The sequence below is a fragment of the Bos javanicus genome, chromosome 11 (assembly GCF_032452875.1).
Source record: "Bos javanicus breed banteng chromosome 11, ARS-OSU_banteng_1.0, whole genome shotgun sequence".
Taxonomy (NCBI): Eukaryota; Metazoa; Chordata; class Mammalia; order Artiodactyla; family Bovidae; genus Bos; species Bos javanicus.
Window position 1 is genome coordinate 71,618,061 of NC_083878.1, and position 13,781 is coordinate 71,631,841.

The following is a 13,781-nucleotide window of genomic DNA, read 5'->3' on the forward strand; positions in this document are numbered from 1 at the left end:
TACTGGGAGTAAATACACTAAAATAATTAACATTTTAATACTCATCTCTTAACTGTGTGACTAAGGGTATCTTCTTGGTACTTATCTGTATTCTATACAATCTGTCATTAATGATTAAAAAAATACATTATTTTAATTTAAAAATCCAACTCTTTGAGGAGAGTGCTAGAGAGAAAGAAAAGTGATAAGGAGAGGATGATGGAGCTTCCCTGGTGGCTCAGTGGTAAAGGATCCACTTGCCAATGCAAGAAACATGGGTTTGATCGCTGATCTGGGAAGACTTCACATACCACGGGGCAAGTAAGCCCATGTGGCACAACTACTGAACCTGTGCTCTAGAGCCCGGGAACCACAATTACTGAGCCCGTGTGCCGCAACTACTGAAGCTCATGTGCCCTGGAGCCTGTGCTCCACGAGAAGAGAAGCCACTGCAATGAGAAGGCCATGCACCGCAACTAGAGAATAGCTCCTGCTCAAGGCAACTAGAGAAAAGCCCATTCAGCAGCAAAGATCCAGCAAGGCCAAAAATAATAAATAAAATTATATATAAAAGAATGAATTAAAAAAAGAGAGGATGATGAAGAGAGATGACCGACCAACCAAAGACAATGAATAATCTTCAAAACCGATCATTAAATAATCCTCTGAGTAAGCAATTTTTGAACGGAAATGCTTCATATTCAATTCAGTACCTCATTTTCCTAAAAGCATTTTTACAAATTCAATTGAGTAAATCAAAACTGGCAACATCTGCTAAATGTTATATTTGCCATTGGATTTCAAAAAATAACTTGGTTTGCCTTTTTTCCATTTGTCTTATGAGAGTGAACATTTTAAATGTACCTTGTTTGTACTTTCAAGATGTTCTGTTTTTCTACAACTGTGCTTTTAAAGCCTTGTTTATAACACATGCCTTCAGAATTGTGTGTGTATGCATATGTGTGTATATTAATACTCCTCTCCTTAATCCACAATTGTTATAGTAGCAACACCTTTGAAAAAAATAGATGAACTTATACAAACTGTCATTTTTAGACTGGGGACCTTTCTACTCTCTCCCCTTAGGAGGTACATTTTACAAAAAACAACATTATCTTCCTACCTCATAAAATGCTTCCATGGCTGGTAAGTAAAAATAGATCATGGTGTAAATATAGAGTTTCTAACTCATCAGCATATAAACCAAGTTCACACTGAAATTTCTGGTAATTTTCTCATATTCACTTGAAACCATACATTGATGTACCCTTTGAATCCAAGCTGAACAACCCAAGAGAACCAGAGATGCCATTTCTATTTAATGTTTACCCTTCCTTCTTTCCACCTTAGGAAAATCTATTGCAACTTAAAATCTAGGTTTTTAGAAGAAACAAAAAAGTACATTGTTTTTAACATTTTATTAATTTTTATTAATGTTACTGAAATTTTTATTAAGTATTTTTATTATGAATAATAATTTTTTAATTCTGTATTCTTACCAAGAAAGTAAGTGGTATTTACAGTCCACTAAAGATTTATGGTTTTTCCAGTAGTCATGTATAGATGTGAGAGTTGGACAGTGAGGAAAGCTGAGCACTGAAGAATTGATGCTTTTGAACCATGGTATTGGAGAAGACTCTTGAGAGTCCCTTGGACTGCAAGACGATCCAACCATTCCATCCTAAAGGAGATCAGTCCTGGGTGTTCATTGCAAGACTGATGTTGAAGCTGAAACTCCAATACTTTGGCCACCTGATGCAAAGAGCTGACTCAATGGAAAAGACCCTGATGCTGGGAGGGATTGGGGGTAGGAGGAGAAGGGGACGACAGAGGATGAGATGGCTGGATGGCATCACCAACTCGATGAACATGGGTTTAGGTAGACTCCCAGAGTTGGTGATGAACAGGGAGGCCTGGCATGCTGCGATTCATGGGGTTGCAAAGAGTCAGACACGACTGAGCGACTGAACTGAACTAAATTGAAAGATTTTTAGTTTTGCTTCTAAAGTAAAGGACAACATGATATGTAGGACAACTGTCTTTTGCTTCCAGATAGGATGGAATGGCTTTGTATAAACCAACATTCTCAACAAAACAACAGAAAGCCAGATATCTGAAGGTATTCAACATCTGCTGAAGCAATGAGAACTGGAGGGGCTGAGAATTCAGAGGAGAAAGCATTAGGGAAAGGTATCTCTAGGACATTTACAAATTCGGGGCAAAGGAGGCAAACTGATAAACCAAGCTTTGCACAGCACAAAGCTGCTGCTGGACTCTAAAAAATCATCAGAACAGAGTCCTGAGAGACCTCAAACATGCAGCCAGTTCTCCTCAAAACATCTGATAAGTTCTGGACAGCCCAGGGCAAGAAGTTAAAAATTAAGCAACCACTTCTGAAAAGCAGAGCAGAGTTATCAGCAGTCTTACAAAACAAAATTTAGAATATGACATCTGTCAGGACAAAGATCCATGCTGTGAGCATTTACAATAGCCAGTATGTTGAAGCAACCTAGATGTGCATCAATAGATGAATGGATAAAGAAGTTGTGGTATACATAGACAATGGAATATTATTTAGTCAAAAAAAGGAACAAATCTGAGTCAGTTCTAGTGAAGTGGATGAACCTAGAGCCTGTTTCCAGAGTGAAGTAAGTTATAAAGAGAAAAGTAAGTATAGTATATTAACACATATATATGGAATCTAGAAAAACGGTACTGATAGACCTATTTGTAGGGCAGCAATAGAGACACAGACATAGAGAACAAACTTGTGGACACTGTGAGGGAAGGAGAGGGAAGGATGAACTGAGAGAGTAGCACTGAAACATATATTATCGTATGTAAAATAGATAGCCAGTGGGAATTTGCTATAGGACACAGGGAGCTGAACCTGGTGCTGTGTGACAACCTAGAGGTCTGGGAAGCAAGTTCAAGAGGGAGGGGACATAGGTATACTTATGACTGATACATGTTGATATATCAGAGAAACCAGCACAACATTTTAAAGCAATTATCCTCCAATTTAAATAAATTTAAGAAAAGATCCATGCCATGTGGGTACTGGAATAATTGGATAATGGGTAGCCTTTCCCTTCTCCAAGGGATCTTCCCAACCCAGGTATCAAACCCAGGTCTCCCACATTGCAGACAGATTCTTACCAGCTGAACCACAAGGGAAGCCCAAGAATACTGGAGTGGGTAGCTTATCCCTTCTCCAGAGGATCTTCCCAATCCAGAAATCAAACAGGGGTCTCCTACATGGCAGGCGGATTCTTTAACAACTAAGTTATCAGGGAAGCCCAAATAACATGTCAGTATATTTTAAAATATTTTATTGGCCCAAGCACTTTGAAGGGTCTAGGAATGTTGACCACGCCAGATTCTCAGTTAAAAATCCTGAAGAGCTCTACCTCAAGAGCAACAGCAAACCAGAGGTAGACACATCCTGACGAGAGCCATAAATCAGCCTCAACCCAGCAGAATCCCTATCCAGATTAAGGTGATCCATCAATGCGTACCTGCCTATGATATGATGAACCTTCTAGATGGGAACGATGAACCTTCTAGAAGAAGAGAGCATAAACAACCAAATAATATGTTTTTAAGTCACCGACACTTAACTATCCGTGGATCTGATAAACTTCTCCCCTACATGTCCCATAGCACCCTGTGCATACACCTCTATTCCTGTTCATATCACCCAAGGCTGCAATTCTGTTCACTTACTTATCTTGAGGATTATGTCCAGCTTCAGGGTGAAAGATGACTCTTTTATAGCTCTCCAATGAAACATTAAATAGATATTTAAAAACTGCAGAGCATCCTATTTTATAATACATTAGTGGCCATGGCAATGGACGTGTCCAGGAGCGGGAGCACCACACACCTGGATGGCATTTTTCAATAGGCCATGCAGTCCATCTCAGCTTAGTGCTTTCTTCACATGTATTTCAAATACTTTTTATGTACACCAGATATGAACTATTTTGCATGGATACATTCAAAACATGTCTTCCAGCACAGAGAAGAGCAGGGGAGGAGACATGACAAGATGTTAGTACAATACTCTTTATACAGTCACATTCCACGCGAGCAGAACAGAGTCAGTGAAGGAATTACACAACCAGTAGGTACTACCTGCAGTAGCATCAGGTTCCCTACCCTGAAATGCTTGTCCCAAACATAAGATCGTCACCTTCTTTAAATTAGGAAGTCAGATATCAGTGGTTTCTAACACACAATAATTGCAACACATTCTTCTCATTTAAACATATGATCCACCCTTCCTCCTTTATGCAATTTTATTTTAATTAAAGTGAATTATCACTGTTACTCTGAGGGGAAAGAATTTCACAATACCTTCTGAGGCAGTTGAACACACCACAGGGTGTTGCAAAAGCAAGGCTGAAAAATCACTGCTTCAGAGTTTCTGTTAACTGATTTTTATCCCCCAAATTTATCAAAACTTGAATCGTTCTTCTAGTTTGAATTCTTCATTTAAAGCATTTCAGTCTTGGAAACCAACAAGTCCCTTAAGGAATACAGAACCTTGAAGGCAAACTGTTCATCTAATCTCAATGCACTAGGCACTCTTGTAGACCATAGGATGCAACAGGGAACAAAACAAACTCTCAAGAAGCTTCCAGTCCAGTGAATAAACAACGATGTTCAGTATCCCAGTTCCCCCAGGACTGTCCTATCTTAACAGTGAACATAAAAATCCCAGAAAATCCCTCTCTCCTGAACATGGGCATTTGGTCACCTGAGCAGAAATAGATAACTAATCAGTTCAGTCCTTGGGCTTCCCTGGTGGCTCAGAGGTTAAAGCGCCTGCCTGGAATGCTGGACACCCAGGTTCAATCCCTGGGTCGGGAAGATCCCCTGGAGAAGAAAATGGCAACCCACTCCAGTACTCTTGCCTGGAGAATCCCATGGAGGGAGGAGCCTGGTAGGCTACAGTCCATGGGGTCGCAAAGAGTAGGACACAACTGAGCGACTTCACTTTCACTTTCAATCAGTTCAGTCACTCAGTCGTGTCCAACTCTTTGCAACCCCACGAATTGCAGCACGCCAGGCCTCCCTGCCCATCATCAACTCCCGGAGTCCACCCAAACCCATGTCCATTGAGTCGGTGATGCCATCCAACCATCTTATCCTCTGTTGTCCCCTTCTCCTCCTGCCCTCAATCTTTCCCAGCATCAGGGTCTTTTCCAATGAGTCACCTCTTCACATCAGGTGGCCAAAGTATTGGAGTTTCAGCTTCAACATCAGTCCTTTCAATGAACACCCAGGACTGATCTCCTTTAGGACAGACTGGATGGATCTCCTTGCAGTCCAAGGGACTCTCAAGAGTCTTCTCCAACACCACACTTCAAAAGCATTAATTCTTTGGCACTCAGTTTTCTTTATAGTCCTACTCTCACATCCATACATGACTACTGAAAAAAACATAGCCTTGACTAGACAGACCTTTGCTGGCAAAGTAATGTCTCTGCTTTTTAATAGCTGTCTAGGTTAGTCATAACTTTCCAAGGAGTGAGCGTCTTTTAATTTCATGGCTTCAATCACCATCTGCAGTGATTTTGGAGCCCAGAAAAATAAAGTCAGCCACTGTTTCCCCATCTATCTGCCATGAAGTGATGGAACTGGATGCCATGATCTTAGTAATCTGAATTTTGAGCTTTAAGCCAACTTTTTCACTCTCCTCTTTCACTTTCATCAAGAGGCTCTTAAGTTCTTCTTCACTTTCTGCCTAAGGGTGGTGTCATCTGCATATCTGAGGTTACTAATATTTCTCCCGGCAATCTTGATTCCAGCTTGTGCTTCACCCAGCCCAGCGTTTCTCATGATGTACTCTGCATATAAGTTAAATAAGCAGGGTGACAATATACAGCCTTGACATACTCCTTTTCCTATTTGGAACCAGTGTGTTGTTCCATGTCCAGTTCTAACTGTTGCTTCCTGACCTGCATACAGGTTTCTCAAGAGGCAGGTCAGGTTGTCTGGTATTTCCATCTCTTTCAGAATTTTCCACAGTTTATTGTGATCCACACAGTCAAAGGCTTTGGCATAGTCAATAAAGCAGAAATAGACGTTTTTCTGGAACTCTCTTGCTTTTTCCATGATCCAGTGGATGTTGGCAATTTGATCTCTGGTTCCTCTGCCTTTTCTAAAACCAGCTTGAACATCTGGACATTCACGGTTCACGTATTGCTGAAGCCTGGCTTGGAGAATTTTAAGCATTACTTTATTAGTGTGTGAGATGAGTGTAATTGTGCGGTAGTTTGAGCATTCTTTGGCATTGCCTTTCTTTGGGACTGGAATGAAAACTGACCTTTTCCAGTCCTGTGGCCACTGCTGAGTTTTCCAAATTTGCTGGCATATTGAGTGTAGCACCTTCACAGCGTTGTCTTTCAGGATTTGAAATAGCTCAACTGGAATTCCATCACCTCCACTAGCTTTGTTCATAGTGATGCTTCCTAAGGCCCACTTGACTTCACATAGCCCCAAATTTATCAAATGGTGAAAAAGTGCAATAAAAAGACAAATAACCCAACTTAAAAATGGACAAAGGATTTGAATAGACATTTTTCCAAAGAAAATATTTAAATATATATAACCACCTCATATATTTTTATTAAACCTCTGTGTATCCTATAAGCTACTTCAAAGTACTGTTTGGAAAGATACAGGGTACCCTCCAGAGCTGTGTAGACGTCACCCAACTAGGGAAGGTGGTATCCAGTTGATTCTCTAGGCTTTCCCAGCTCACTCACTAGTCTGTGAAGAAGCACTGGGTAGACTGCTTGAGGGCTGAGATTAACTATAGCTAGAGACAGGTGTTCCCCTCGATTTGGGATCTTTCTTTTAGACACAGTGCTTTGATTTTTTGGGCTGTTCTTCTGCAGCTAATTTCCCAAAAATGTTTCATGGTAACTCCACTTAAAACTAAACATCAGATAAGTGAAGTTATAATATAAACTCCAACACAACAATATAAATCTAGGTCAATTTCCTGAATACTAAAACCGAAAAGTGGAATAAGATAAAACTTAAAGCCCTTTATAGCTTTTAAAGTCCACACTCTAATCAAAACAAATAAGTAAGTATATAAATAAATAAACAGAAAGACAAAGTCTAATACACTCACAATCCTTGCCAATAGTGAAGATGTGCCTTGCAAATTTTAAAGGCAATTCCAAAAAAATAAATTGTATACATGTATTTATCACTTACATCTGTTTTCTCTTGCATCATCTTAGCTTAAAGCCCCTTTCCCACCTCCACCTAGATCTATACAACAGTTCTCAATTCTCTTCCTCAATTTCTTCTAATCTAGTATATTAACCACACTACTTACTATTAGACAATTCTCCATGTTTCATTTCTTTCAGTGACGCTTAACCTAGAATTCAACGCATTCAACAATCTCACCCTACTTTATCTTTTTAACCTTTTCTAGCCCTTCCTTATACTAACTTACTCTTCAGCAAACCTGTCAAGCACCTTATTCTACAATATATTATACCTATCATTTGTTTATGTCATTCCCTTCATTTGAAACACTTTCCACTATACTGCCCACACTTTTACTCCATTCTGCAAATATCGATACAAATCTCATCTCCATAACAAAGCCTTTTCTGACAAGTATCCTTAAACTTCTGGAGCACTTAGCCTGTTATATAACTTTGGCATTTAGCATATGCTACTTCCACTGGGCAGGTTTAATACAGGAGACATCTATAGGGGTACTTCTGCCTTATTTTCTTCAGGTAAGTCCTTCAGCTTCAACATGGGGTGAATTTGTAATACAAAGCATTTAAAGGGAAGTGAAAATTGCTATCTTGTCTGACTCTTTGTGACCCATGGACTATACAGACCATGGATTTCTCCAGGCCAGAATACTGGAGTGGGTAACTGTTCCCTTCTCCAGGGCATCTTCCCAACCCAGGGATCAAACCCAGGTCTCCCACATTGCAAGTGGATTTTTTACCAGCTGAGCTACAAGGGAAGCCCAAGAATACTGGAGTGGGTAGCCTATCCCTCCTCTAATAGATCTTCCTGACCCAGTAATCAAACCAGGGTCTGCTGCATTGCAGGCGGATTCTCTTCCCGACCCAGGAATTGAACCAGGGTCTGCTGCATTGCAGGTGGATTCTTTACCAACTGAGGTATCAGGGAAGCATTTAAAGGGTCCCAACTTGAAATTCTTTTTACAAAGCTTCAATTAAATTTTTTTGGCATTTCTTTTCTCTCTTTTTCTTAAATTTTTTGTTTTATACTGGAGTATAGCTGATTGACAATGTGATGGTTGCTTCGGGTGGGCAGCAAAGGGACTCAGCCATGCATAACATGTATCCATTCTCCCCCAAACTTCTCTCCCATCCAGGCTGCCACATAACATTGAACAGATAAACTACAATTAAAAAAAAAATCACCTAAAGTAACAGTTTATGTGTAAATATTAGAAATTTAGTAACAAATCCATTCTACTCTTGTCAACTGTATTTATACAGTTGTGTGCCAAAATTTAAGAAAATTCTTTAGGTTTGGGTTAATACTTCCTGTTTAATACTTCCCTTTTTAAAAAAAAGGACAGAGGGCAAGATTTCAAAGCAAATTCTCAAACTTTTAATTACAAAACTTCAATGCAGCAAAAAATTTTCAAAAAAACACAACTAAGAACAAAGTTTTTCAACAACAATAGAACTTCTTATGGTACAAGCATCATAGCAAAACCAAAACTTGGGAAAGGAAAGAAACAGACATTTTGTCTGGTCAGACCTTTTAAACAAAACGGCATATGTTTTTCTCCACCAGCCATGAAAAACACACTTTTTATACAAACCGCATGTGCTCTGACAACTATCAATTCTGCCACCCCTTTCTCTGCTTTAAATCCAGAAATAGTTTACTTCAATTACACAGTTTTTGGTCTTGCTTTATAAAGAACACTTAATCTGGTCTTTACCCTTCTGATAATAAGACTGAGATAATGCGCATACAAGTCCAAATTTGCCACTTTCACTTCTATACAGAAAAAGGCCTCTTGAAAAGCCAAGAAACACTCTCCTAACAAGTCCTGTGATGAAGTGTTAGTAAACATTAGAAAATTGATTGCAGGCATGAAATATTAAGTTAAAACAAAGAAAATGTTTTCAACATGTCTCCTTAAGCTGAAGCAACAATATTTTAACCAAAAGGCTAGAGACTTTATTTAATTCAAAATAGTCTGCAAGTAAAGCTGCAATGAAGGAAGAAAAAAAAAAAAAAAACTCTTATTTAAACAATTTTGGCACAAAAGGAGTTGTACTAATTTCACAGGACAGAGGGGAAAAAAGGGGTGGAAAAAATCTATGTGTTCAGCAAATGTATCTGTTAAAGAATTGTCAACAGGCAACTTTATTTTCCTTTCAACAAATAAAGATCATCCGAACACAGAACACGCCTGTAGTACTCACATGCAGAGCCGAGGGGTCTGGCAGGAACTCAGCATCTTCTCCAAAGATAAAATCGGGAGGCAGCTCTGGGTACTGGGCATTGAAAATTATATCCCCTGTAATACAGAAAATGTCAGTTCTTATCTCCTTGCAAATGTATGAATGATCGGAGCAGTGCATCAGAAAAACTTCTAAAACAAGTTTATAGTAGTTTAACAAAAATACTGAAAAGCACTTTCATTCAGAAACAAAAAGAATTGATACCTTCTTTTAAATTAACATTCACAACAAGCAGTCAAAAGTGCGACCTCCTAATACACTACACTGGAGAGGGTTGGCATGCCCTCCTCAGGGGGGATCTTCCCAACCCTGGGATCAAACCTGCCTCTGTCTCCTGCACTGAACCCCAGGCAGGCTCTTTATCACTAGTGCCACCTGGGAAGCACATAAATATAAATACCCAGGTAGAAAAGTAGAAACAACTACATCCACAGTACATGCAGATTTTGTTAATAGCAAACATGACTGTCCAATCACTGCCTGCTAATTAATAAGCCTTTATCAAGGACTGATTTTCTAAAGAGAAAGTCCTGGCCTTGAAGAAATTAAACATACAAACCTTTGGTACAATGGAAAGAACCTTTGGCTCAGAATCCAAAAAGTCAGATTTATATTCACAAGATTTCCTAATTATTTATTAGTTCAAGTCATTTGGGCAAGTTTTAACTTCTTCAGTATTCAGATTCCTCATCAGTTAAAAAGGAGATATAATAGTACTGACATCACAGATTTGTTATGAGGGTAAAAAAGACAGGATATCTAGCCAGATGTCTGGCATACTGGAAGCACTCAACAAGTCATACAGGAGTACCACTACTGTTATTACTAGTATTATATTCAAGCATAAGACAAAAATTCCTTGCCAAATTTGTGCTATAAGTTCTACCTCTTTGTTCCTCCCCTTTCTCCTCCTTTAACTTCCTTTTCTTTCCCCTCTGCTCACACAAAGAATCCGTCCTCATCATTCCACTAACAGATTAGCATATCCACACTCTAAATCACATACTGGGTTCTAGTGTTAAGACTGTATCTGTTTGTATACATGCACACAACCTCTGCACCCCTGTACACACATAGCATTATATCAGTCCAATCATTTTTACTACTCAAACAATAATATCTTCGTAGTGACTTCTAATTTTAAACATTCAGACTTCAGTTTTCGTTTGAGCCTAACTAACCCTGTGTACTATGGATTTCAACTTCAAACTCAACCAAGTCTAAAAACATGCCCATGATTATCACTTTCTCACTCCTCTCTTCCCCTAACTGACTTCCCTATTTCTAAGGATGGCACTGCTACTCCTTAATCACCCAGGCTGAAACTTCAATGTCATCTTTGACCTGACCCACATCCTTAGAAAACAAATCATCTCAATGCTTCCCCCAAAGTGCTTCTCACATGCTATTTCCTACTGCTAACTGCTCAACCTAGGCTGAGATGACTTAGTCCATATATGTGTGCATCCAAAGAACAAATATTTGAACTCTCATCTAGGCACTATGCTGAGCATTAAAAAGCAAATGAAGAACTCTGTTCTTAAAAAAGCAACAGACTAGAAGAATTATTACCATACCCTCCTAAGTGCTGTCCCAATACCTCCAACCCATAACACATACTATCATAAAGCAAATCTTAAAGTACTGCTGTGCCTCCAAAAATTTCAAATGGTTCTCTAACAGAGTAAGAGCAAACTTTTCAAACTGGAATTTAAGGCCTCCAAACCACAATGTTCCTTATTTACCTACCCTTTTCTTTAGATATCTAAAAGCCAATATTAACTCTCTATTCCAATCAACACAATCTACTCACTGAACTAAAAACTATGGCACCTAGTTGAAATGCTCTTTCTCTTTGCTCAGTTCTTTTTTTTTGCTCAGTTCTTATTCATCCTGTGTGAGCCCCTTAATTACATTCTCTTGTATGAAGCCTTCCCTAATAAATCCAGGACACACTGATGCTCGTTATTTGTGACATTCAACAATACTGATTGGTCATGCCATGGAGTGAGAATACTTAACTGGAGGCTTATACTTAAGTGGCTCCATTCATTTTAAAAATTCATAATAAACACATGGTATATGTGAGGCTTTACGATACACAGCCTTTCAATACAAGGATGGTTAACCTCAAGGAGCTCACATTTAGTAAGAGGGACAGAACACATACACTGAAGCACAAATCCACAGTGGTACAAAGTGAGTACATACACTTGACCTTCCTACGTGTCTCACACGCAGTCAGAATAAGCATGCTCTTATACTGACTTCATGTGTTTGACAGGGCAAAATACAACACATAGAGAATATACTCAAGAAATGTTCAATATATGAAAGAAATCCTATTCTCTGAATTGGATATCTAAGTACTGACAAAATCTACAGTAAGGAATAAAGTACAGAAGAGTTACTTCTACCACTTTCTGTAGTGAATAAATCTGAACAAGGAAATACACTCATCAGAAGTTGGGTGTAGAGTTAAATTATCAAAAGTAATAAAAGCACTACCTTTCCTTCACCCTACCACTATCACCATCTCTGGTTTTTAACTATATCTATTACAAATTATAAACCTCTTTCAAATGTGCTAACTATAAAGCATTAGCCCAAGCTAAGACTAGGAGTCAAAGACAATATGAACGTTCTAATTATTCATTCTTACTCAACTATACTCACAAGTTAATAAAACAGAGGCACTGAAGTTTTGGGGAAGGCCGTGCTAGAATCTATTGATGCTCAAAAAATAAATAGCACGCTAAACTCCAATAGAAGAAATTTTGTTACTACAGGAGGACGCAAAGTTGGATTTTCGAATTCTCAAAGGAGCATTGTCAGTAATACATATTTCCAAACCACTAAATACTATGAATCTGATCCAAGGATATCTACTCTTGCCAATTCTATTCAACACTGTACTGGAGGTTCTAGGCAGGGCAATTAGGCAAGAAAAAGAAATGAGTGGCATCTATATTGGAAAGAAAAAGCAAACTTATCTCTATCCATAGATGACATAATCTTGCATAGAGAAAAGCCTAAGGAATTCACACATGCATACACACAATGAGAATAAACAAGTTTTGCAAGGTTCCAAGAATACAAGACGGATGTAGAAAATCAATTGCTTTTCTATACACTACCAACAAACAATCCAAACATGAAGTTAAGAATATAATTCCATTTACAACTATATCAAGAAGAATAAAATACTTAGGAATAAACTTAACAAAAGAAGTGTGAAGATGTGTACTCTGAAAACTACAAAACATTGTTGAAAGACTTTAAGAAAGCCTACATATAAGGGAGATGAACATCTCTTGTACACTGATTAGAAGACAATATTGTTGAGATAGCAATACTACCTAAATTAAGGTACGGATTTCAAACAATCCTGCTGGCTTTTTTCTCTTTGGGCAGAAACTGAAAAACCACTCCTAAAAATCATATGGAAATGTAAGGGATTCTGTATGAACAGAAAGTAATCCTGAAAAAGAGCAAAGTTGAAACACTCACACGTCCCAATTTCAAAACTGATTACAAAGCCACAGTAATTAAGACAGTGTGGCAACAACATAAATACAGACATACAGATCAATGGAATAGAACTCAGAGTCTGAAAATAAATCTTCTGTTTATAGTCAACTGATTTTTGGCAAGTGTGCCAGGACAACTCAATGGAGTAAAAAGAGTTTTTCATAATTTGATACTCATAAGGATGAGACTAAAGAAAAAAAATGAGAGAGAGAATATAATAAGTGTTGGTGAGGTTGTGGAGAAATCAGAACCTTCATTTGCTGATGGTGAGAATATAAAATGGTGTCATCACTTTGGAAAATAGTTTGGCAAGTCCTCAAAATGCTAGAGTTAGGTCATGACTCCTCCTGGGTATATACCCAAGAAAAATGAAAATATATGTCCACACAAAAACTTGCACATGAATGTTTGTAGCAGTATCATTCACAATAGCCAAAAAGCAGAAACAATCCAATGTTCATCTGATAAATGGATAAACAAAATATGGTATATACATATAACAGAATATTATTCAAGTTTAAAAAAAGATACTGATACATGCTACAATATGGTTAAACCCTGAAAACTTTATGCTAAGTGAAAACAGCCGGACACCAAAGACCATATATTATATGATTACTGTATTATTCCCCTTCTATGAAATGTCCAGAATATATAAATCCATAAAGACAGAAAGTAGATCCATGGTTGCCAGGGGCCTAAAAAGGACAGAATAGGGAGTTACTGCTAATGAGTTCCAGAGAAGGCACTGGCAACCCACTCTGGTAC

The 13,781-nt window shown here is 38.3% G+C and overlaps 1 protein-coding gene across 5 annotated transcripts in view; it reads right to left on the reverse strand.

The window, feature by feature from the left end:
* The window catches only part of BABAM2 (BRISC and BRCA1 A complex member 2), a 438,330-nt gene that overhangs the window by 331,821 nt on the left and 92,728 nt on the right, over positions 1-13,781 (reverse strand). For all 5 annotated transcript variants that reach the window (XM_061431264.1, XM_061431265.1, XM_061431268.1 and 2 more), the window contains exon 4: positions 9,444-9,538. In XM_061431264.1, coding sequence (XP_061287248.1) covers positions 9,444-9,538 — 95 coding nt within the window. The remainder of the gene's footprint in view (positions 1-9,443; positions 9,539-13,781) is intronic.